This window comes from Cuculus canorus, chromosome 2, assembly GCF_017976375.1.
Source record: "Cuculus canorus isolate bCucCan1 chromosome 2, bCucCan1.pri, whole genome shotgun sequence".
NCBI classification, from domain to species: domain Eukaryota; kingdom Metazoa; phylum Chordata; class Aves; order Cuculiformes; family Cuculidae; genus Cuculus; species Cuculus canorus.
The window spans coordinates 59,778,421-59,805,837 of NC_071402.1; the positions used below are offsets into that span (position 1 = coordinate 59,778,421).

The following is a 27,417-nucleotide window of genomic DNA, read 5'->3' on the forward strand; positions in this document are numbered from 1 at the left end:
AGGGACTGTGCTTTTTAGCGTGAAATACAGCATTATTTGCAACTATTTCTTCTTAAAAAAAAATTGAAGGAGGAAGGTATTCCAACTTATCTCTTTTTATGAATCTCATTTTTTAGTGTTTAATAGCAGTGTATTTTATCTTCCTTTTATACCTGCTGCAAAGGAACACATGTGGCTCTTATTCACACACAGAATAGAGCGGACTGTGGAGAAAGTGTGTAAAGCTGCTGTTTGATTACAAGAACAGATCCAGCAGCATTGGGGGGTTTCAATTTTCCATACATCATCCAAATACTTTTGACTCTTTCCAAACCAACTGTTTGCACAACGTGTATGTATTAGAATCTTACATTTTTCACCACAGATAACAGATTGGGTGCCTGCCTTTGTTTTGTAACTAGAAGATAATGAATGTGCAATGCCACTCAGTGGCATAACTTAACTGTCCAATGGTATAAGGCTATATATAATAATTCTGCAGATATAAAGTCTTACTCTCCATAGACAATGCTGAGTATGTTCTTGATATAATAAATAAATGTTCATTAGTTTTGATTTTACAGTAAAAAGGGTATTAGATTGGAAATAGGCATATGATGCAATGAAAGAAATTAAGAATAATATTGACTGATCTATTGTAACAAGAAGTTTGTCTCTCTGTCTCGGCCCTTACAAGACAGTAAAAGGTTACAGATAAAGGTGCTGTGTATTCAGCAATTATTTAAATGTCATTATGCTTAGAAACCTAAATAGTAGAATCCGTAGGCAAACTGGTTCTGTTGAAGAACATGGAAGTTTCACTTTGCAAAGATGCTTTTTCCATCTTTGCGTGCATGTGCAACTTGACAGATTTTTTTGGATATGGTTAAAACAGATAAAGAATTTTAAGTGATATTGATATAAATAAAGCCTTTCAAACTGTCAATATTGTTATGAATATTGGAAGGTGTAATGGAGAAAAGATTTCCTTTTTAACTAAACGCAATCTCAGAATCCAATACTGTCTCTAACACGAAAGAGTTAATCTTTTTAAATCTCTTTCTAAGGTCTCGAAGTCTTCATTGCTTTTTTTCCTTCCATGAAGAAATTCTTCTGAGGTTAAATAGATTTACCATGTTCCCTTACAAACCTGGGGTTGTTAAGTGAATGGATACATTTTACAGTAGGTTTTTTTCCTGTAACAATATTTGACATGAATGAAGTTAACTCTTATTTTTAATATAGGTTACACATTGCTTTCAATCTTTTTTTTTTTTCATTGTATGATAGAAAGACTGCAATGGGCATAGAAAATAGCATAAAATTAATTAATCAGCTGTCTTGTAAATTCCATACTAATAGCAAAAATAAGGTTGTAGTTAAATAGTTATTCTCCCACTTCTCTTCTAGCTAAAATAGAATAAATTGTGTAAAATCCTTGCTGGTGTTAATTGTTGCATTACCGGAGTTTCCATAGATGACAGGCTGCAACAGGACATATTTATTTTGCAGGTCTCCTTTTTGTAAGTTGTACTGATTTAAGATGGTTTCAAGGAAAAAGAGACAACAGAGAAAAAAAGTATTATGGCTTCCTGACAAAGTATGGCACATACTCACCTTTTATTTATTTTTCCTTCTAAACATCATTATAGAAAAAGAGTAACCTAATAAAAAGGTTTTTTGTAACCTAATAAAAAAGGAAACCAGAAATAGGGCAAGAGAGCAGCAAAAATTAAAAAGATTCTGTAATTTTTAAAAATATTAGGAGAATTTAGCAGACATTTAAGCACGTAGCAATGAGTCATGTTGAGTGCAAAACAGTATCCCAGAGTATTCAACTTCTTCTGACTTTAACAGGAGCTGGGAACAACATTTTGTGTTTAGTCCAACTCACAGGTCTAAGTTGCTCTACAGCAAAGGACTCAGAAGTGCTGGGCTCATTTTACCTAACCTGGCTGGAAGAACCAAGTACTACTCCAGCTAACATGCATTATGCAGTATAGATGTTTAAAAAAATAGTAGTTTTCACCACACATCTCAATTTTTTTCTCACAGCTTTGTGGAATGAACTTCAGCCAGATATTGCTAAAAAGATGATTTAGAATATTTCTGAGCAGATCAAATTCTGAGTAATAAAAGCAACATCTGCATTTATGATGCATAAAAATACATACATAGATGCTTGGCCTTTATGTTTCTAACTACAAAATGATCTGACAGAGTTCGGTGCAAATGTTCCTCCTGTATTACTGCCTTTGAGTAAATTAAGGAAACTTAAAAGAGTATAATAAATGTCTGCTTTAAACAGGTTTTTTTAAGAGAGAAAAATGGTATTGAAAGCAGGTAATTTTAATACTTTCTTATATTCCTAACATATATTTCTGTCTTCAAATACACATATAGACATCAACACAAATGGAGAAAGTTATTGAAATAAAGAAAAAATGAAAGATACTATGTATTTGTTTGATTACATCTTTGTATGCTAAGTGACTGATCATTTAAATCATGTTATAAATCTTACTCATTAATAATACAATTTATTTATTTAGTGCAAAAATCTAATTAAATAAACTTTTAAGAAAGGCATTAAATATCCTTTAGAATCATTGAGACATTTTTTCAAAAACTACAAAACTCTCTTCATAACTCACTATAAGTTTAGGACAAATATGTCAGCCACTGCTAGTAATTCAGATTAGTTATTTTATCTAATTATTCCAGTTAACAGTGTGAATAGCATGGAAGTAAGAAACCTATTATTATTTTGAAACCTGCCTTAGATAACTGTACCTTTCCTGTGGTATTTTTAGCTTGAATATTGTGTCCTAAGTTATACGTAGGGATATATAAATGCAAGACTATAACATGGATCATAAGATAAATCTACAGCTTTATAAATTAAGACTGATCAGGGTCTCAGAACCAGTCAGAGCAATGGCACAATGCTGTGGTGTGGGGGCAACAATGTCTGAGCTCCCACAGGTGAGGCTGTTTACGTGATCCCAAGGCTCTCTTCATTTTAAAGGGAGCATTTGGAAACTCATCACTTGTTTGTCCCATGGTTATACCGATGCTTTTCTTCTTCTCATCACTTTTAATGCATTTTACTCTTAGAAAAGAATGAAAAGAAAGGAGTGGTGGTCAAAAGCAGAAACAAGGACACTTTCACTGGAGGAGAGCCCTACCAAGGACCTTAGGCTCTTCTTAGACCTCAAAACATGAATTGTTGCTGTACAGGAGCCCAGCATCAGGAAGGAGGCTGGAAAGGGAAGGGAGAAAGAGTGCTCTCTGATGCAGGGTGGGGGAAATCTGGGCCAGAGTGTTCCATTTCCTGGCTGATTTGGCAAGTAGGGTGCTGGAACCAACCATGGTAGCAGGACCAGCCAGCATAGCATGTCTGTGATAGTGGAAAGCCTATTTCAGCTTAGTGTTTTGAAGACCACTGTGAGTCTTAAACAGCAGGGTGGAATCTTTCACACTAGATGCCAAAAGGACAGTGGCCACTCCAAGCCCACCCATATCCTGATGCCACAACTCACTGGGAGAAGGCAATGGAGGCATATCTTGTGCTTTAGCTCATAATGGTTCCTCAGGAATGTGTGAGCGTTGGAAATATCTTTTGCGCTGCCTTACACCTTAAATAATACAGTATGAGAACGTGGCATGCAGTTTCTACTCCCAGGGTCTAGAGCCTAGGAGAGCATTTTTGCACCTATTTAAGACAGACAGGGCTGGTTTTGGAACTAGCCCTTAGTGTCAGACGTACAGACCTGTTTAGGGGATTAACTCCTATTGAGCATCTAGGCTTTAAAGGAGATAAGTCTTTCACTTGCACTGGGGAGTACTCACTGAAGCAGAGTTTCAGCTACTGTCAATATATTATCATTGATTTGAACTCTTGCATAGGTCAATAACATAGAAGGCTTAGAGGAGCATGATGCAGATAAGATCTAAAAAATAAATTTTAAAAGATCAGAGCTATGGTTCCCAAATGACTGCAAGATCAGTCCTCTGAAATCTTTCCTTTTTCTGAAGTAAGGTTTCTCTCAGAAGTTAGCTACCCTTTACTTGTCATCAAACTAAAAAATGCTGGTAGTACCTATACTTTAACTATTCTCCATTGTTATCTTGGTCTTCTCCTTCTGTACCCTTATTATGTGATAAGACCTGTATAGTTACCCAGTGATTTGTGACTCAGTTTTTAATGATAATGTACTTTATTATGTTTGTTTCTTTTCAGCAAAGCGCAAAAAAAAACCCCAGAATTATCTTACAGTTCAGATAGTATGCTGAGCTGGTTGCTATCCATAACTGTGTCATGTTATTTGATTTTTTTTTCCCTCCCTCTTAACTAGTTGGGCAAGCAGTACAGCACAAAATAGAACAGTAATTGTTGAACATAAAATTTCCAAATTACAGTTGGTGAAGTTTATTCAAAAGAAATGAAAGGTTTACAAAAGAAAAAGGCAAATCTATAGAAAATATTGAAAATAAACAGCAATAAACAATAGTTTGTCCTATTTTACTCCGGTAAGTCTATTTACATATTTCAAACTCTGTCACAGCAAATAGGCTCTTATTGGGTCCTTTCCTGTCACACTCATAAAATATTTAAAGATTTTTAGTATTACATTTCAAGTCACTCTTTCGGAAGTTGCTCTCACATTTTACTAATTTTTAAGCTAATATTTATAAGATTTAGGTTGTTTTCTTTTTTGTTTTCATTTGTATCGCTCTCATATTCAGCTGCTGTTCACTGATATTACCATGGTACAAAACTGAAGCTGTTGGTTTGGGTTTGTTTTTGAAAAAGATGATATCTTGTTCTTATTTTGCTATGTGTGATGTGGTTTTCCCTGTGGGCTATCCTGGTAGAAGTAATGTCTATGGAATTTGAATTAAAAAGATTAAATACCTGAAAAGCTGTGCACTACAGATTTTTTTTTTTTCTTCCTCAAATCTCAAAAATAAGCAATTATTTCAAAAAGATAAGCTGAAAGTGCCAAGGGAGGCAAGAAATTAGGTCATTGCCAGAAATAATCGAAGAAAACTGGTATTCCAGGTACTTAACCTCAACCTCTCCCCATTTTTTTACGCAGAGTAAAGCAGGGGTGTATTTTGACTGTCTCTGCAAGCAGTGAAACACCAACTTCTCAGCTATGGTTATTTCTGTATCGGGATTCCAACTGAGAACTTCAGTGAAATCAAATTCATTATATTATCATTTTGGCATTTTAATATAAATGGGATCATCAAAGAAACGACCCAATGGTACAGGGTCTTATATTTGCAATGCTGTGCACAACATAGAATTATCTGCTATGACATTTGATAACTCAGGAAATAAACCAACTTATTAGTAGTAAATTCTGCGTATCCGCATCAACTTCACATGCAAGCATTTTTCTATATATGAAAACCTTCAGCAAGTGAAAGAAAAAAAAATATCCCTTGCAATGTGTATTTGTCCATGTTCAGGAGCACACAAAGCCAAAATCAGATGTTTTCTAATGGTATATGAAATTGTAAACAATTTAACTCTTTAATGCTAAGTTGAATGGCACTTTTGGTTTAGGGTTTTAGATTTTTAGCTGAAGTGTAGGATTACCACACAATGCTATTATTGCTGAAATAGTTCAGAGAAGCCCTGTGTCCACGTTATGCTCAGAAGAACCTGAGTCCTATTTTCCTGTGCACGTGAAGCTTTCTATTGGAGAAGGCTACGCAAAATGTGCTTTTCGCTGTCAAGCTGTTGATGCTCCTTCCTAGCCAGCCAACATATTCGGCAACACTTTTACTAACGCTTCAAGAGAAAAGAGGAATCATGCATAGGTGGGCCAGGCACACATTTTGGGCCAGGCACACAGTTTGTAGTAAGCAGTTATATATGATTATCAGCCATCACAACACCGTCATCTGCTGAGTTTTCATCCTCAGTAATACAGCAGATTTGTAAAACGCCAAAAGATGTGTAGATCCTAATTCTCAGGTCTGCCTTCTAGTTCTGTTTCTTTAATGATTTATTTTGTCTGTTTGTTCAATTTATGCGTGGTTTCTTCTGTATTTTTCAGCAGAATATATACATAAGCACACATACAACTACATATGTGTGTGTATTGTTTTGTAAGTGCTCTCAATCATGCTTTTTTCTGCTTTACATCATTTATTCATGTATCTTCCACGTTCTCATTTATTTTTTTGTGCAACTAAACCTTATAATAAATTATTATTAAATATAAATTGACAGTGACGGAGTCTTCCTGTTTTGTTTTCTCCTGGGCATGGAGGGAGAGTCTGGGGAAAAAGGAGGGACAGAGGAAAGAAGGGGCTATGCTTCTGCTCCATCTCCAAATAGAAAGTGCTGAAGAAACTGTGGTGAGAAGCAAGAATCCTGAAAAACCACATGGCTGTCAGATAGCAAGTTTCCATTTATACTTTTAAATCTAGGTTCAAGGATCCCTGATATATTTGCCTTTGTCAGCTGAATTGTACTGTTTGCCTAGCAACAAAATAACACCTCCTGTGCCAAAAAAACATGGATATTTACTATTCTATAGAGCTCTTAATTTGAGATGCAGAAGTCGTGGATATAGACAACATCATGCACGTTTGCTTTCTCACATTGTCACATGGGCTTCTCATACATATAGATTTCTCAGACCGTATTAACTTTATGTAAACGTGCAGCTCCATTCTCATATCTCAGCTGTTCTAAAATTCTTGGTTAGGAGTACACTTATTGGGTAAAAACGTTCAAATTGCAGAATTACAAATTGATCTTGAATTCTACGTGTGAACCAAAGGTTACGTTAATGCTTGCAGGCTGCAATGCAACACAGACACACCTGGTGTAACCTGGTTTGAGCTGGCTGCCCAACCAAAGCAGCTCAAGCAGTGCTCACAACAGCCAGTTTGACCTTCCACATCCAGTCAGCACAAAGAAAATAAAGTCTATGCTGCAAATATAAGGCTTGCTCTTTTGTTACTTCATTCTTAAGGAGGAATCTTATGGTCTTTTATTAGGCTTGTGTGAGGCATTTTTACAGGTGACATAAATCTCCATTGTTGGCCCAAATGATGATGCTTCTCTTTTTGTGTTCCATGTGCCATGAAAATTGGATCTTCCATAACTATTAGCAGGCTAGAACAACATCTAAAAAAAAAAAAAAAAGTTGAAAGTCTTTTCTCGAAACAGCTACAAATTTGAAAAAGGAGAAAAATAATATGCTGATATATTACTGGGAAATATTCAATCATCAGTTAAAATATATTTTGTCTTCTTATTTTCTAGGAATACATGTCACTTTCAAGTTGCTTGAAAAAAGAAGTTACATTTTGAATGTTTTACTGCTGTCCCATGTCAGGTGCCTGTAATGCACCAGTGAAATGCCCCCTTCCCTTGCATGCTCATTTCAGATGCAGAAGTAGTCTCCTATGTCAATCTTAAAACAATAATTACTCTAAAAGTATCAACAAAGCTATGAATTAGTCATGTCATTAAGGCAACTTAATGTAAGGGTTAACTGGCTTGGAAGTAAAGATGTTTTTTGAAGCAAATGTCTAGTCCCTGGTCTATGGTCAGCCTAAGAAGCGCTTCATTCTAGAACAGTGATGCAAGAGTCAGAATGAGAGAAATGGAAATGCCAGGAAGTCAAAGGCCTTTGTAAGGACATATCTAAGTAGACCTTACTGTTGGATCTGAGAGGAGATCAGTGGAAATTGTCTCACATCACTGTGAGAATGGGGCCATTTGCCTAAGAACACCATAACTTCATACCCTGACTTAAAAAGATATAAAACGACATGGCAAAAGCACTGAAGTTGGCTCCTATCTTTATACTTCTAAACTTCAGGCCTTGAATAGGATTATTAAGTGGTGGTGGGAAGACTCAGAGCTCCAAAACATTGATTGTTACAATACAGAAAGAAAGGAGAAACACTGATACAGCAATCCCAACAAATTATAGAGAAGCTGAACTAGAAGAAATAGATAAAGACAAAGGGCATCCCAGGATACCATTTTTTGAGTTAGTTTTACAAGAAGCAACTTGAGAAAAAAATATATTATCAATACACAAATAACATAAAATCCAGCAAAACAGAAGAGCTAACTTGTTAATAATTTGGAGCACAGCTGGGTCTCTAAATGTACCTGTAAAACATTAAAGAATATTAATCAAAAAAAAAAAAGATTAGACTTAAGAATCAAAGGATATAAAGATCAGATATAGGAGAGAATGATGTTACGAAATATGCAATACAAAATACAAGTGAACTCTAGCTGACCTTACCTTGCTCCAAGTAACATATAAATGGTTTGGTAAGACCTCTGTGACTCTCTTCCTCTTCTTTCTGGTGACAAACATTCAGTCAGAAACACAATCGAGAAAACTGCACACTGCACTGCAGTATAATTAAAAATATATAATTCCTAAATAGAAGAGGCTTACTTTCCCACAAAACAAATAAATACAAGAAAAATACAAGTAGTCTTTCCTCTTACACGCAAACTCTAATATGCATGAGATTAGCAGCTTTTTGAAAAGCCTAAATGCAGATGAAAAGGACTCCTGATTCCGGAGCAAATGGAATAACACATTGCCAACAAGTTCCAGCAACTTCCTGTACTGTGGTAGGTAAAGAAATACTTTTTCTGCTCACTGTTTCTTTTCATTTGAAGCAGAGATCCTGGATCAGGCCACTGCCGTATCTTTGGTGATGAATACAGCAAATACATAATGGTTTAAACTATTAGTATGGATTCAGCTGTGAACAAATTTGAAACATCATATCAGAAAACAAAAAAATGCTAGAAGATATAGAAAACCTCAAGGTGTCACCTGCTCTTCTCCGTGCACAAGAGAGGAACAGCCGGTAGGTAGGCTGTTACTCCTGACAAATCACCCTTGGTAGGAAATTTCAGCTAATAATACTATAGGCAGTGAGCTGACAAGAGAACTTGAGTAAAATTTTTCTTTTGTTAATGTGAAAAAAAAGGAAAACAAGCAAAAAAATACTACGTCACTTATTTTGCAGGATGCAGAACTGATGAGTTTTTTCAGCTTTAAAATTTTGACAGGAAAATTCAATATTCACGTCTAGATTTCTTTAATTGGTTCTGAACAGTAGGATGAACTGTTAAAACTTTCATACTTACCTGCCTCAACACGTCAAGAAAATTGGTTTGTTCCTCACTTTTTGCAATAAGCAACGGTGATGCAGAAGATCAGTAAGAACACTAACAGTAAGACAGCAGCAGAAATTCCTCCATCTTTATAGATAATAAATCATTTGTGATCCCAAGCTGCTAAAATAAAATTGTAATAAATATGATTAGTATTTTCTATAAACCAGCATTGACTTTTTGTGACAGATTAAGTTGAAAATCAATAGTTATATAAAGACATTATTCCATGACAGCTCATGCACAACACTCAGACCTCACAACCACTTCCTCATTTCTAAAATACCTTTGTTATGCTGCATAGCTCTTATGAAAGTTGTGACTGCGGTGACCAAAACTGAGTGAACATAGCACAGAGGTATGAAAAAAACAGGGATGCCTTGTATAATCCTTTCCCATCTCCTTTCTTCCCCTGGTGAGGAAGCAATCCAACAATATGCCTAAGTGACTTGATATATCAATAAAAAAAATATTCGGACTACTTAAGTGAATGTTCCTTGAATTGTTAAAGGTTGTTCCATAAGAGATACCTAACAATCATGAAATTTTTCCACAGGCAAAAAGACATTTTTCAGAGTACTACAAAGACCATCTCAGCCCCCAAGAGATTTTCTATTCAGTGCTGCGCAGTTGTTATCAGCTATTTTCTGTTCTAACTCAAAAGCAAATCTCTTCAATTTTTTAACAAAAATATTTCCACAAAAATTTCTCCTATTCTGGTTGCATTATTTTTATAGACCAGTACTCTTTATACTTTGATGATGAATGTCAGGAAACTCACCCTATTTGTTCTAGCCTAAACAAAGTTATTTATTTGAGAATTACAGCTAAGTCGGGAAAAGTTTCATTTATAGTAGCTTTGCTTAAAATGCATAGGCATCTTCAAGTATGGAGTCATATTTTCAAATTAAGCTAAGGAGTAGCATGTAATAACTAAAGCACTGAGACAGGTAAGATGATGGTTTCGAGGTATGAGTCATGTTCTTACGGTGCTTAAGCTTCTGGAAAGGTAAAGTAACATTCTAATATTCTCATTTTTAAAGTGAAAAAAAAAACAGAGAAAAGAAGTAAAGTGATATACTCAATGTCACACAGGAAGTCCACCATACAGGTCCTTAGTATAGTTATCACATATTTTAGACATTTCTGAATTTTTCTCTTGTTAAAATTCTGAACTTGGTTAGTGTAACACTACAAAAAAAAAAAAAAAAAAAAAAAAAAAAAAAGAAGAAACAATGTTAAACCACAGAATTTCAAGGCAGGTTTTTGCAGCCCACCACAGTGCCCTGCTTCTGTTGCATCTCTGCACTTGCACCATGCAGGCTCGAGACTAATAGTACAAAAAGCAAAGAAACACAAATACTGTCTAATAAAGGTTTGCGTACATAGCATATTTGTGGTTAGCAATATCAGCTACTGCAGGACTCACCATAACCGGGTGATTTTACTGACTTCTAACAGTCTCAAATGACCCTATGCGTCAGCAACATCTTGATGAGGCAAGAGTTGCTTGTGACTATGCCCAGCTACCTGCTGCAGAAGAAATGTCTCCTGCATGTTCTTCAGTTTATCAACATGTAGGAGTAAAACAAAACAAGAATTACAAAAAAAGTGACAATGCCCTGAGAGAGAAAAGGAGTAACGCCTCTTGTATTTCTCACTACAAGAGAATGTGGTCATACCTCATGGCCACAATTTTTTTCTTGCACTGTGGATGAACATTAACAATTCATTGGTGAACAGAGACTAAAAGACTGCCTTTAGGTAGCTCCTCTTCAATGTTCTGCAGACTGCACAAAGATAGTGTCTGAAGACGAAACCACAGCTGCCCCAGAGCTTTCATTCTGGCTAGACAAGAAAGTTACATGCTCAGTTCATAGGGAAAACAATCAGTATTACTAACGACAGTACTCCCAGTTAACCAGCTGGATTTTTTTCTTCTCAATCAAAAACTTTCAGTGCTGCTTATCTGGCTACTGAGACTTCCTCAGGTACACCTCTTTAGTATTAATGGGATCATTGGAAAGGATAACAAAACATACTGATTACATAAGAGTCTTATCCTTGAATTCCGATGTTATTTTAAGGGATAGAAAAAAGAAAGACAATTCACTCAGAAGTTTACTGCACTGCAAGTATGTGACACAATAGAAAAGGCTGCCTAATAACAAAAACTGACGTCTTTTGTATTATAATCGCATATGAAATCATTCTACTTCCAGTATATGTGTACTTAAAATGACAGGATGGTGCATATAGCTATGTCCAACTTCAGGGAAAATTATCATGTCTTTTTCTCCAGGTGTTTAGCTACCCACCACAGAAAATCATTATCTAAGCCAGCGAGTACTTAGAGTAGTAGGGAGAAAACACCTTGTCAGCAACAAAGAAATTTTAAGATTTTAGCTGAACTTTTAAAAATCATGTATTTAATTATCATCAAGAATGAGTGAATCTGGATAGTGTTCCAGACTTCAGTAGCATCCCCACCCTTAAGCCTAAGCACTCCAGATCTCACTTTTCTTTTTCTGAAGTTTCACCTTCAATTTTATCAGGGCAAGATAATAATCTCTGAGTTAATGAGTTTGAGAGCTGAGATTATCAGCTGTCAGTTAAATTTGGATGAGAAAAATGATTAGACTTTTTTTAGAGCAGACAACAGCTCAAAGCCCTTTTGCCTTTTCTCATTTGAAGTGAGCAAAGCTTTCCTGAGGCATTTGTTTGCTTTAACTACAGAAAACCTTTTGTAATTTCTGTCTTTAACATAGCACCCACGATTTTGCAGAACCATGTCAGAGGCTTATCATGTATCTCTTTAGTTCTTGTGCTCTCATCAAAGGTGATACGCTGACAGGAGGCTATCAAGTATATTTCCAGCATCAGTACAAAATCTGTTAAGTAGTAGACAATGTGTGTGTCTCTCTCCCGTCTTTGTAGACTTGGTATTTTCTCTGCAAGACTGTGAAATTTTTGAGGGAGAATGTTTTTGACCTTCAGTGCATTGACTTTGGTTTTGAGGAGGAAGCACTGAGGGGCCAGACAGTTATTTGTTCTAACAAGAGATTTGAACTGCACTGTAAAGATCTTCATGTAGCTTGTCACATGCCTTGCTGGACTGACACATATGCTATGCTAACTAGACATCACTGAAATCGTTTTGACCGCAACTGAAAGGCAGAAATTCAGCGTGAATGCAGTCATGCCCAGAGAAAGGTGCTTTGTTGAGAAGAGATCCACAGACATGAAATGATATCTTGTATTCATGCTGCATGAATTCATGAAGGAAGTTAATTTCTCTCCTGCCCCGATTCACTGTACCAGTAGAGCTTTATTTTCTTGTATTTTTGTATGGCACAGAAGTACTGCTGTCTCCTCCCAGCTTAGAAGGACTGTATGATAGCTTTCAATGACTGGTCAAATAGTCCCATGCTGGGGAAGGCCATGGAGGAGATCATCTTGACTGTCATCACGCAGCACATAAAGGATGATCATGCCCAGTTAGTGTGGGTTTAGGAAAGGCAGGTCCTGCTTAACTAACCTGATCTCCTTCTATGAGAAGGTGATCTGTTTAGTAGATGAGGGAAAGCCTGTGGTTGTTGTCTGCCTAGACTTTAGTAAATTTTTTGACAGTATTTCCCAGAGCATTCTCCTGGAAAAACTGACTGCTCATGGCTTGGATTGATGCACTCTTTGCTAGCTGGGTGGCCGGGCCCAAAGAGTTGTGGTGAATGGAGTTAAATCTAGTTGGAGGCTGGTCAAAAGTGGTGTTCCCCAAGGGTCAGTGTTGGGGCTGGTTCTGATATCTTTGTCAATGATCTGGATGAGGGGATAAAGTGCACCCTCAGCAAGTTTGCAGACAACCCCAAGCTGTGCAGGAATGTTGATCTGATTGATGGTAGGAAAGCTATACAGAAGGATCTGGAGAGTCTGTATCAATGGGCTGAGGCCAACAGTATGAAACTCAACAAGCTGCCTAGCAGAAAAGGACCTGGCTTATATTCCAAAGCTGATTGAATATGAGTCAGCAGGGTGCCCAGGTGGCCAAGAAGGCTGAAAGCATCCTGGCTTGTATCAGAAATAGTGTTGAAAGCAGGACAAGGGAAGAATTCATTCCTCTGTAGTCAACATTTGTGAGGCTGCACCTCAAATACTGTGTTCAGTTTCGGGCCTCTCACTGCAAGACAGAAGCTGAGGTGCTGAACTGTGTCCAAAGAAGGGCTAGAGGGGTGCTGATGAAGGGTCTAGAGCACAAGTCTTATGAGGAGCGGCTGAGAGAACTGGGATTGTTCAGCCTGGAGAAAAAGAAGCTGAAGGGACACCTTATTGCTCTTTACAACTACCTGAAAGGAGATTGTAGCAAGGTGAGTTTCAGTCTCTTATCCCACGTAACAAGAGATAGGACAAGAGGAAAAGGCCTCAAGTTGTGCCAGGGAAAGTTTAGGCTGTGTATCAGGAAATATTACTTCATGGGAGGCCCTGTCCAGAGAAGTGATGGAGGTAGCATTCCTGGAGGTATTTAAAAGACATGTATATGTGGCACTTTATGTCATTGTTTAGAGGTGCACTTGGCAGTGTTAGATTTATAGTTGCACATGATGATCTTAAAGGCCTTTTCAAACCTAAATGATTCTGTGATTCTGTAATTCTAAAAATGTCTAGGTATTCAGGGTGGAATAAGCTTTTCTTTTTCAAACTTTCTAATTAATCAATTCTTTCATATGACATCTCCCCTTCTTTTCCAATCATCTACAAAAAAAATGCATGGATTTTAAGTTTGATTTCTTCCTTCAAACACATTGTAAAAAAAAATGGACTCTAATCAAAGGAAAAAGCATAGTAAGTATATATGAGTTCTGATGTGGGATCTGGTGATATGACAGATCTCCATATTAATAAAATATGTAGAAAGGAAATATGGTGAAAGACATACCAGAAATTAATTTGAAATCTCTTGAACTCATAGGAAATATGGTGAAAGACATACCAGAAATTAATTTGAAATCTCTTGAACTCATTCTATAATTACATAACTTTCACCCTGCAGTCAGTGTCGTCCAACAAAAACTACACTACTTTACATACACTTTATGTGTTCCAGGTTTTGAGGTCAAAAAATATTTGTGAGAGTCTACTTTCAGCTGGAATTCCTGCTACTGAAAAACAACAGCCACAGTACTTAATGATATAAAATAGACAAACTTAATATTATTGAATGGATCTTTGAATGGATTGAATGGAGCTTTATTTTCACTAATGTTCAAAAAGATTAAATGCACCCTGCCAACTGCTACTAATACAACTGTAAGAATATCACAGGACTTCCCAGCACTTGAATACCTATTACCCCCTCTCTCCCTTTTTTTCTTCATAGGAATTCCATGCTGTTCCTTGCGAAAATACATTCACCTCTAGACAAGAAGCAAGTGGCTCCTCCCTACTGTACCACTTCTTTGAACGAGCAGTTTTAGAACTATTATCAGTTCTACAAATAATCCCATGCTCTTACTTCTTTTCTCCCAAGATTGTCTTTCGTCTTACTTTCTCAACACAAACAGAGTTTTCCCTATTGCTGTTTACAGGTGAATATTCTCCCAGCTCCTAGATTCAATATTTCAAAACATTCCTGATATCGAGCAAGGCAAGTAGGTTTGCAGAATTGGTGCAGAATTGCACCAAACTGGAAATATTTTATTTATATAATATATATTTATATCCCGTGGTACTGGCTGTACCACAGGATGTGCTAGGAGCTGACACCTGGTCTGCCACTCCTTTCCCCTTAGTGTTTCTCCGTATCTCACTGGAAATATTAATTGCATGTTATGATACAGTTCAAAATGTTAAAGAGAAATAATTGGAAATCCCTGACACTTCACTTCATTTGGAATGAATGAAAATTCAAAAAACCCCACTTCTTAATAGAGATTGAGGGCTTGAAAGAAAGGCAGTGGGTTGTTTTCTGAATCATACTCTATTTCAGTTTCTTCAATGGTTTCACACCTCTTTTTCTCCAATAAACAGGCATAACTATGCTGGCATTTTTAGAGCTAAAAATAATAAACTGGATCTGTTTCAGGAACAAAAGAAACACAGAAACTATAATATTTCAGAGAAGAAATCATTTGTGTATGTAAGACTGACAATTCTTAAATGTATTGAGGTGTTTGGCAACTTATTATATGCTTTCATTTTGGTATTTTATTTACTCCAAGAACTGCACTTGGAGTAAATAAAAAATATTTCTATTGCTCTACAATTTGACTTTTCTTGATTAAATTAATACAGTCAACATTCAAAATTTGAATGTTTAAAATTGACAGAAATGAGAGGAATTTTTCTCCTGGTATCCCTTTTCTTTTCATCACATTCTGCTCGGTTTCATGGACTTTTATTGTCAAGTATTCAGAGTAGAGCAGGTCATCCTAACAACATCACAGACCACACATGATCTGAAGTTTCATATCCTCATGCCACAGATCTTAGTATTGCCAAACAGAGGTCTATTAACACGTATTTATTACCAGGAACAAAAGCAGATACTGGAGAGCTGGACTGAACGCTGCAACACAAGAAGGACTGAGGCTGTTAAACAACTGCATCTTCAAACTGAATGCTACAGAGAAGAATCAAAACTGAGTTTTTTCAGTCATAACAGAAAATAGAAGTAAAGGTGGGATTCAGCTCACAATTTGAGAAACCTTGTGTTTAGAGTCTATGTATGAACACCTAATATCCCATTATTATCAAACTGTCACAACAGTCAAAGAAAAATCTAGAGAGCTTCTCAGTTCCCCCTGAAGAAACTTCTTTCATTACTAAGTTAGAGGTCATTTTACAAATTTTTACTTTTTCAAATGAAAGTGGGCTCTTTGCCTTTTTTGGGGGGATAAATTTCTCACTGAAGACCCTGCAAAGCACTGTGATACTGGGAAATTCCCCTTGTGGCTTTCTGGGAGATTGCCCACATCTGCAAAGTCAGGCAGGCTCTCTTCTTCTAAAGCATCTCCTTCCTAGCACCAAACCAGTTTCTCATAAACAGGTCTAAAGACCTATAATGGGATCAGACAAGCTTATAATCACCTTCTTTCTGCGGAAAAAATGATAAATTGTTATCTTTGTTATCTTTTATATACTGCTAATTGAAATGTGGTTTTCAAATAAAACCTCACTTGCTATTGAAGAGTTACTTTATACAGATAAAAGTATTAATATCTCAGAAGATACTGTTGTAAAATCATCTGCCACTTCCTCCTTCACTTACCAGTCACAGAAAAATTCATCACATAGGTTTCGTTTCTTCCAGTAACTACGTAACGGTACATTGCAAAGTCAGAGGCGGTAATATTTTGAATGTCAATGATGGATTTTTCCTGATCAGAGCAATTCACCAGCGTATGCTCTTTAATATCCAAACCAAATCTTTGCTTTCCTAATGAGCTGCACAGAACAACAGTATCTACATGATCTGATTCAATCCTTTCTCAAATCACTTGCTGCACTGAATCCCGTTTTATAAGGGCAAGTAAGACTGATATTTCCTCCGGGTGTAGTAAACACAGGATTATTTTTCTTCACAGATACTTCAAAACCACCTGTTGGAAAACATGAAAAACAAGAAAAAAAAATTAGATTTCATTCAGGGAAAGTTTAGTATTGACAATTCCTGTATGGCAAATATTAACAAAATTGACTTACAACAGAAGGAAATTAAAATAATTTAAAATATTAAAAAATATCATTTATACCTATCAATGACTATGGGTTTGTGCATATTTAGACAAAAGAGTCTTCATGGAACTGTGAGGCTGCAATGACAGAAACTAGTTCTGTAATTTTTGAGTACATAAATGTTGTAATAATTGTTTCAGTATAAATTCAACAGCCTAAATAATGGGGCCAGACTAAGTAAATTTGTGGTAGTCTTGTTCTGCTTTCACACTAATTATAAAAAGAAAATGGTTTGATGAGACCCTTAGGATGTGCATTAGTAAAGTATGTTACAAGATATTCCAGCCTATGAATTATAAACCTCACCACTTAAACAAAAGAAACTCTTAGTTATTTGTATACTGTGTGATCTTACGTGATCTTAGAATCATAGAATCATTAAGGTTAGAAAAGACCTCCAAGATCATCAGGTCCAACCATCAGCCCACCACCACCATGCCTACTCAACCATGTTCATGTTCCAAAATGCAACATCTACACAGTTTTTTAACATCTCCAGGGATGCTGACTCCACCACTTCCCTGGGCAGCCTGTTCCAATGTCACACCACTATTCAAAAATAAATTTTTCCTAACACTCAGTCTAAACCTCCTCTGAAGTAGCTTTAAGCCATTTCCTTCTTCTCCTAGTCAGGCTATGGTATGAAAGATTTCCAGACAATTTTGAGCCTGCTGCCACATATATCTATAAATATATTGTGTCTTAAAAAATTTTGACTGAAATTCCCCTGCTCTGAGTTAATGGTTTTAGTAATAGAACTCACTGTTTACAAATGAAGACATTCTTTTTAAGTCTTCAATAGAAAGATTGTCAATGTTTCTAATATTCAGAGCACTCAATAGCCATTTGGTATCTAAAGTCAACTTTGTAATGTATATATTTGTAAGTTAGGACTAGCACTGTCATTTTTTTGAAGACTTCAGTGTTGAAAAAGACTGATGATCAGACTACTCTTCCTACACTGTAAAACAACTCATCTTTAAGCTGTTCAATGAGTTTCCTTTTTTATTAGATGTCTCTATGTCAATAAATGTCACTGGTACGTATTTTTGATGTGTTCACCTCTACACATTGTAACAACCGGAAACAAGGAAAAATGACAATTATTAAAAACATCAAAATATGTTTTATTTTCAATAAAAGGAGTTTTAAAATAAAGCTGTAGCCAGATTCATGGAATGAAATGTTAGTAGTAGCATTCAAAGCGGAACAGCATACACTGTAGGACTGTGCTAGATTTAGATCCTCCTCGATATCACATTTTTATCAAAAATTCAAGGGGAAAAATGCTGGCAAACTGTATTGCTTTGCATGTTTATACTGCCAAGGTTGTCAAGATCATAGGTACCGGAGAAATTATCAATACAGGGTGGCTTACCTCACCTCCTAAGCTAGGTGCAAACAGTAATAGGATTTCATGTGGGAAAGTATACTACCCTAAATCTAGGAATAAGTGATTCCATTCATGTTAACAGGATAGAAGCTTCATTATGGAAATTTGTGACTTCTGAGAGTTGTGTTGTCTCTGTGAAATGGTGAATGAGAAAGTCTAGCCTGCAATTCTTTTATCAATGGAACACAGCAGAGAAAAAATACTTTCCCTCTGCCTTTGGAGAGCAGAAGTGTGATTAAAATATTGAAATGCTGAAAGACAAAAGGAACTGTGTCTAATGAGCTTACCTAAAAAAAATTAATGAAGCACTTGAAGACCCGTGTAGACTCCAATCAAGGAGACATAAAGTTAATTGTAGACAAGGACAGAAGAGAGATAAATTCACTAAACTAAACAGAAGGTACAACACAGTGAAGCTAATTAACTCCTTGGACAGCTTGCCAAAGACAGCTAATTTTCTGTTACTAAAGATGGCTGCCAAGGCTGGAAAATCATTTAAGATATCATACCAGTTCCAGCAAGAATTCACTCATGAAAGTCTAAGTATTATTCAAATCACATTACTATGATGGGACTTGAAGCTTGCAAAAGAAGGTCCTTGTAGTGCAGTCCCTTAAAAGTCACTACACTAGAAAAGGTTTGGGTTTTTTTTTTTTTTATATCTAGCAGATTCAGATCTACAGATTCATATTTAGATCTGCCAGGGAAGACAGGTAAATAAAAAGGTAATTGAAATGAATTCTTTCATTTGCCCATGATATTCTTACAAGTCAAATCCTTTCTTCCTGTCTCACTTTCCAGATCACTAAGTTCCAGCAATTGCCCTCTTTGCAATAAACCACATGTTCTTTCCTAAGAAGTCTTCTTTGCTGTGCAGTCTTTGCTGTTACCCACATTCTCCTCAGGAGCCTTGAAGTCTCTTTATCTTTTCCTAGGTCCATCCTTCCTGTCCTGTTCACTTCATGGCAATGCTACCCTGAACCCCAGGTGTTTCTCCTATCTACATGGGGAAATTATGTATATGATGACGATACCTCCTTCTTTTCAGAGGATTCTCACATGACCCAAAGGGCAACAACCAGAACTGTACAAAAATCCAGCCTTCTTCCTGTTGCCCTGCTGTACATTTGCTAGAAAAAATATGTTATACATATGGTGAACTCTAAACAAGAAGATAAAACCTTTTCCACAGAAATAATGAATATCCCTTCTGTCTTAAAACTTAATCGTTAACTTTGTATATTATATTTGTCAAACAAAATATCATATTTTCACAATAATATGTAACACTAAAATATACTATAGTATACCCTAACAGGTACACTACAAAGCTAAGGTTGCCTTAAAACGTCAGTGAAGAATTTCCAAGTAAAAATCTTGATGTATTTGTTTACTTTGCTGGTATACAAATAATACCTAATGTGTTAATAGTGAGAACTGTGTACAAACAGCCAAATAAAAATAGAAACAGTTTTGACATTCTTAGCTGCTGTACAGTCTATCATAAAAGTTAGCAAACACAGACATCATGACACATTTTATTTCTTTTGCATGGCAAGTACATTTTCCATCATGACAGTACACAGCTGATTTCAGGCATTTTCACTCTTGATGAAAGATGGAAACCACTCCCCTTCTTCCCATATGATACCTTGCACAACTTAAATGATTATGTAAGGCAAAGCAAAGAAGAATCAGGCCTACACAGGTCTAATTAAATCTTCCAATTACACTAAAGTGTTCCAGGCTTTTGTTTTAAGCAATTGTCCCATTTTCATTTTGACACAGCATCAGCATAGTTCTTTCATCCTCCCCCTCCCCTGTTCAAACACTTTCTTTATTTAGCACCTTTCTCAACACAGTTTCTTTGCGTTCGGTCTGGTACACGTGGGATAAACATCTCTTTCTGAGAAATACTTCTACGGGAAGAGAGGCGTACCCACTTACCTTCACCCACACACATACACAACCCAAAGTGACACAACGTGTGTGAACAGTTCAGCTCAAAAAATGCGTCATTGCATCTGATAAAAATAGATTTCCCCTGCCTGCTGCTCATTCTGGCCACTGCTGCCTGTCCCTTGCCATGGCCACCTCACCTCTCCTCCTTGACAGAAAGTAGGAGAAGGTGACAGCGTTCACGGTACGTGCATTTGCCTCTGCTTAGTAAAGAAGTGTTCTGTGTTTGATATCCTGTCTGCATTGAGTTATCTCATCATTTACTGCAGTTGCAAGTATTTTTATCAGCTTTATGGCTATTAGTCATTTAAAGGAGAAAAACTGTCAGTTTCCATGTCTTTCAAAACATAATATATCAATATTTTTCTTGGAAAGAAAATCTGAGAAACATAGAGATATAACAGAATGTAAACCAACTTCACAGGATCTAAAGGATCAAGCAACTAAACCAAAATTCTGCAGAAAGGAAACTGATGAAGTTAAGAAATTGCTTTTGGAGGAAAAATAAAATAACAGTGTAATCTTCCTCTCACCCCCATCTTCACTCCTCCTTCTTCTGTGCCCCTCCCTCCCTGCCCCCCTTCTACAAGAATTCTATTTCCAGATGAGAAAATACTTCAAGAGTGACCTCTTCATTGTTCCTGAATAAGCTAAATGTCGAATTGCATTTAGCAGCCAGACTAACACCTTTCCTTGGTATTGGCACATACAACACAATTTTGTGGAGTTTCTAAAAAAAATATTTTTTGCCCTTCCTTGGATAAGACGGAGAAACACGTATGCATAGCTATTAAATAATTTGGGACAGCAGAGATCTTAATTTCTAATGAACTACTGAGACCAGCTCTACAGTCAGACTCAGAAAACAACAGTAGAGCCATACTTGAAAGGGATGTCTTTTTCTAATATTAACTATTTCTGTCATAAAAGTTAAAATGAAGTCCTTACACTCCTATACCCTTGAAACACCCCTTTAAATATGTATTAAATTGTATAGTAACAATTTTGTGCATTTTTCTGTACAAATTACTGATTCTACCTGATGTTATAAACACTTAGCATGCAACTGTAATTCACCAGCCAATTCCATTTTGATCACATATATTCTATTGTTCTTTGTTTTTATTTCACTCTTTTGAGCTGAACTTTAGTTACCTGAAGTGCAAGGAAAGGAAAAAGTCAAAGAAAGGAAGAGAAGAACAGTACAGTGCTAATAAGAGTGAGAAAATCTTCCTCTCTTCAAATGTAAACATTCATGAACTTCCAGTAAGGAGAATTTGGTTGTTGGAGAAGAAGTCATCTGATAAAAGCGTATCGTGTACTATGCCACGATACACCTGCAGGAGAGTCTTGAAGACATAAGAGGTCAGAATTTCAAATTTTCATCCTCTCCAGGAATTTAATGAATGAGATGAAGAGAATTTACCAGCAACAGGAGACAGAAAGAGTGACACAGGATACTGTGCTCGCTTATTGTTAATGATCCATACTGTCTCATAGTGGATGGAAAGAAATGCTGTGCTGAAAAAATGCATTTCACAGCACACATGCGTGTGCATTTGTGCCTACCAGCTCATGTCTTTCATGAGGCTCCAGAGGGTCACACCTCAGGCAGAGCAGAGGTTTTAAAGTTTTAAGCCACAGAGGGAAGATAAGGCAGGGGATACGAGAAGGAGATGTGTGTAAAAAACCAAACTGGCTCCTAAGTACAACTATCTGAACGAATGTTTCTTAGAATGGAACACCACAGCTGCCAAGGCAATGGACAGAGCACACACCTGTGCTGCTCAGCCCCAGAAGCATTGTAACACCCAGAAGTGAAACGTAAGGATGCACTGTAGGTAAATGCTGCCCTGCATCTCATATCCTAGTTATCACTTTTAATGGATTGCTTGTATGGGCTGAAAGTATATTGGAAAAGGAGGAAAGACAAAGTTAATTTCATATTAAGTTTGCTACACAGTTTGGTACTGGAAAACGGAAGAAAGCAATAAATCAGTATTTTTTACTGAATGTTTCCTTGTACTACTTTTTATCTTTAGTAAGTAAGTTATAAATTACATTCCTGTCTGATGGATTAGCTGAAAGAAAGATTCATAATTAGGAATACAAGCAGCAGAAAAGAGGTTCTGCAGTTGGGAAAATATTTGGAACTTAAAATATTAATCACCTCTTAGTGATTTCTTTCAGACTATTAGGAATTTTAACTGAGTCTGTAATTCCTCCTACCCTGTGCTTTTCACCAACATCTGTTCATTCCATAACCTAACATGTATTTCCCCAAATAAAATATTATTTAGTCTGTCCTAGATAAATTAATGCTGTCATCTCCTTGATTTTGAATATTTTAAAGCTGTCACTAAGCGCTTTCCATTTTCCTCTATAATTGCATCCTGTAATGATTTCCAAATTCCATTATCTCAAAATTTCATCCATCGCATTTACACTTTGAGAAACAAAAGACAGTTATAAAACTCTCAGATCTGGATTTAACTACTGGGTGTCACATTAGTTATGGTTCATACTAGAGATGATACAATATTTTAGTTCAATTTCCCAGTCGCATCTGCAGTGCAATAGACTTAGGGAATAGTAGCTGAGAAGATGAAGAATTTTTGGCTTATATAGGTAGGGGAATACTACCCCTAGATTCAGCTCCAGGTAATTGTGTAACTACACTCATTTATGTTTGGACAAGGCTCCTACCAGGTCATCTACCCCTGCTTCCATCTTATCTATGTTTTCTTTTTATGCCTGACTTTAGTCAGGAGATTCTCCTTCATCCACATAGGCCTTGTAGCATTTTTGCTTGACGTCTTGCATGTCTGCACGGATCATTTGAGGAGGTTTTCCTTGAAAATCTTTTTTCCATCACCCCTGGGATTCTTCCAAGCAGATTTCTGAACTCCACTATGCAGCCAAGGTCACCCTGATCTTCACAAGTTCTTCCTTCTCTGTAAATGTGAGGTTGAACAGAGTGCCTCCTCTCTTCAGCTGCTGAGTGAGAAAGTTATCGTCAATGCACTCCAGAAAAATATCACGTTGGTTGTGCCCTGCCATGTTGCTCTTCTACCAATACTAATTCGTTGAACTCTCCCATGAGGAATACAGAACGTGAAGATTCTGGCAACTGTCTGATGGACTGATGGAGGTCTCATCTCTATCAGGACTGGTTACTTTGGTCGGGCAGCCAATAGCAGACACATCACATCTCTTATGTTGATCTGCCTGCTAATACTGACCCTTGAGCTCTCAGCTTGCTCTTCATCCATTCCTCGGCAGAACTTCTTGCATTCCCATGGCTCTCTCACACAAAGGGCAACTCTCTTTCCCTATTGTCCTGTCCTTCCTAAAGAGCTCGTATCCAGTCATAACAGCACTCCAGTCATGTGAGCCATTCTGCCGTGTCTCTGTGATCTCAATGAGATTGTAGCCTTGCAACTGCACATAGACATTTAATTCCTTGTTTGTCACCTGTGTTGTGTTCACTGGTGTACAGACGTTTCATATGGCCATCCAGTCATTCTAATTTCCCAGAAAAGGTGTGAGAGTATCCCACTAATAATGGGATATTATGCCCACTTATATGTCAATTGTGAGTGGGCAGTGTAATATGCCCACTCACGATTCCATTATTTGTGTAGACATACTTGGAATGGTCACCCTTGTGCCTTGATTTGTTGTTTTCAAGGCGTTTCCTGTCCGTATAACCCCAGATCATTTGCTTGTTAGGTCAGTCCACTTCCTTGCTGACTTGTGGGTTGTCATCTCACTTTCCCATTAAACGTCCCCTCACCAGCTTGTTGAAAAAAAATAGCATATTCTAATGCACACATAGTAACCAAGAGTACATAACAGCTTCATTATTCTTAGTAATTAACTGAACATTCAAAGTGGTAAGGAGTAAAAAGAAGAAAAGAGGAAAAAAATGTCAAAAAATCACCAGTGCTGAATAAATGCTCTGTTTTCTAGCCAAATAGCATTGAAAATGTTATCATATTGCCTGTTTCCAAAACAGATATTTTCTCAAGTATGTCAACTGAGCGTCATATAGAAAAAAGGTATTATTTTACTTCATTTAGCAATACTAAGACCTTAGATGAAACATGGTGTTTCATTCTCTGTATCTTATTTTAATAAGGCTATATACAATCTGGAGAAAATTCTGATGAGAACTAAAATGATGAAATTTGGAATCATGACCTAAGAAGAAAAGTTAAAGAACTCTGTTTAGTACAAAGGGATGATTGTAGGCTAGCAACATTCTCATGCCTTCCTCTTTTTTTCAAAGGAACAACTACAGTGAATAATCTCATTATTAAACAAGAGATAGTAGGTTAACTATAATGCAAAAAAAAAACCCTCCTTATGACACTGGTTAAGTACTAGAATGACATATACTAGAGTATTATGCTTGCAGTTCCAACATGGGAATCAGACAGGGATGAAAAAGCTATGCTTATCTCGCCTCAGAACACAGAGTTGGATAAGGTGAATGTGAAATATTTCTACAAGTCTGAATTTTTCACAATTCTATAATTCCTTTTGATCTAAGCTTTTCCTTTAGGAAGGAAGAGGAGATATCTGTTCTACTCCCAACAGGGCTGGTTTGGAGTTTTCCCCTAACCTTTTATATTGAAGGGGCTTCCAATCTCTAGTTTATCACAGAAAATAAAATTAAAAAATAAATAAATAAATAAAACCAGCATTTAACAGGTCAATAATCACAGCAGAGGTGGAAAGGCATCTTCCCTACCTTCACGTCTTGCTTTTTATTTGGGTCCTGACAATGTGGTCAACACTGTATAAGACACAGAGATAGTTGTTGCTCTGGGGAGCTCAGAGTCCAAAAGCCGAAGAATGAAGATCCCTCAGGATTAGTTCTTGCTTCCATGTGTTTCAAAGGGCTGATGATTTTTCACTGTAGATCTATGAATCACATTCTAAATTAAGACAGAGATAAATAGAAAGCAAGCTATTTCAGGTGAATAGGGACTTGAAAAAATATCTACGCAGTGTGCTGCTTTTGGAAGGCAGAAGAACATTAATATAGAAGTAAGTGCTGAGAGGCATGGATATCATCACACTAGCTAAGAATAGAAAAGCTCTGTCTCTGCTATCACAGAAGTGGTTGATCGCAGTGCTTCATAGTACATCTGGCATTTAAATATTCTGTTAACGAACTTCCATTCTTATTCAGAGTTGCTAGCAAAACATATCCCTGAGCAAATGGTCCATTGTCACTGATTGACAGAAACACAGATATAGTCATTAAATAAAAAAATTAAAAATAAAAAATTCCAATCCTATCACAGAAAAATACTCCAACCAATTAGGTGGCTCTGCACAATTCATATTATGGATGTTAAAAGTAACTAGGAACATCAAAAGAATATTTCCTATTTTGTCCAGAGTGTATCACGGGAATTTTTAAGTCAAAATGGTACTATTTCAACACCTAACAGAAACAAAACTCCTAAGGAAATAAACATAAATTTCAAAACATATAAGAACTCATGTTAGTATTCAACAGTTTTGAAAGGCAAATAAACAAACACGGGACAAAAATATTCCAGGCAATTTTAATTGTCTTCACTCTTTATGTAAACAAATGTACAACACTGCCCTGCCATAAATGCCCATTTTCCTTTAAACATTTTATATATCACATGATTCTTCACTATTGAAGACTGTTGACTTTCTGTCTAGATCTGTATTAAAGGCACAGCATATAGGAGTAGAAAAATGTCAGTTTGTGATCTCTCTAAATATATTTATTATATTCTCTATTTTAAGTTATATTTATGTTGTAAATTTGTCTGTCATGTACTTTAATACTGCTGATCCAACTTTAAAAGATTGAGTTTTTCATCACAGAGCTCTTCACAAATTGATTTTCTTTGCTTTAAGACAGTTTTCACCTACACTTAATCATCTCTGATTCTGTTAAATTTAAAACAATCAATATTATAATTATACTTTTCAATGGAGACTTAAAAACCCTTAAGTCAGGGATTGCTACGTTTATTGCTATGCAGCCTACAGAACTATCAATAAGTCCAAGTGGTTTGGGAGGATGTGTAAAACACATGAAGTCAAATGTATTTTTCAGTACTCCTAAAGACAGAATGAAACAGAGGACACTTTGTAGCTGTGTAGAAGGCATCCATACAGTGGTCTGGTAATGTGAAAAATATCTCACTGAACTGCAGCTGACAAAGGAATGCCTCATACTTTCATAAGGGCAAGACAGAAAAGGGCAGGATTATTGTTATGGGTAATGACGGTACAAAGCTATAACCACGTAGTAATGGTACATCGTATATCATCACAGATATGAGGGTGCAATAGCAAAAAGTTTTTATATAGTGTCTACATAGAAGCCAAAATTAAATCCGTTAAGTTTAACAAAGTATTGGACCTGGAAGACATTTTAAATAAATTGTCACTAATTTATTTTGTCAGTTTGGAAACAAGACGGAAATACACTTCAGATTTGTGGAATTCTTAAGATCTTGATGAACAGATATAAATGGAAATCATATTTTGAACCAAATATTTGTCCATGATTCATGTCTGAATCTTTCCTTTGATATATTCTCATTATAATGCTCTGCAGAGCAAGAATGGCTGGAAAAGAACAGACAATACTAAGAACTTAAAGGCAGATATGCATGACATTTATTGAATAAATAATGAAAAGGTCAGAATAATTCCTTAAACTCTTTTTCTGTGAATTGATACTTTACTCCAACTTAAAAAAAAAAAAAATCGCTTCAAAATTGAGTAACTATTGTAGTTATGGATTTAACTGAAGACAGAAGAACCAAAGAGCTGAAGGCAGATCTGTAAAAGGATCAAGTAAACAAATGTTTCAAGTCACCATAGGTAAGAAAAGATCTGAATAAACATGAAAGATACAAAGGATACATGAAGAAAAGAGGTATGCAGAAAAAAGCATGAAGGAAAAAAGGAATATTGCCAATACCTCTTCCAATTCCTTTGTAAATTAATATCATCCAATCATCCATTCCAAAGTGCTGGAAGCTGGAAATATATGCTTTCCCTGTATACATTTCTTTACAAAAGTTTATTGTTAGGTACAGGACTGCCAATTGGCAAACGACTCAGTCAAGGACTGTGTTTTGCTCTTTCATTTGAAAGTAAGATT

General features: G+C 36.3%; 1 protein-coding gene across 1 annotated transcript in view; it reads right to left on the minus strand.

Annotated features, from left to right (window-relative positions):
* Positions 1–2,071: 2,071 nt before the first annotated feature.
* CD226 (CD226 molecule) overlaps positions 2,072–27,417 on the minus strand; it is a 40,996-nt gene continuing 15,650 nt past the window's right edge. The window contains 5 exon segments of the mRNA XM_054057865.1: positions 2,072–7,123; positions 8,274–8,334; positions 9,178–9,289; positions 16,428–16,672; positions 16,674–16,758. Of these exon segments, the coding sequence (XP_053913840.1) occupies positions 6,989–7,123; positions 8,274–8,334; positions 9,178–9,289; positions 16,428–16,672; positions 16,674–16,758 (638 nt within the window). The 3' untranslated portion in view covers positions 2,072–6,988.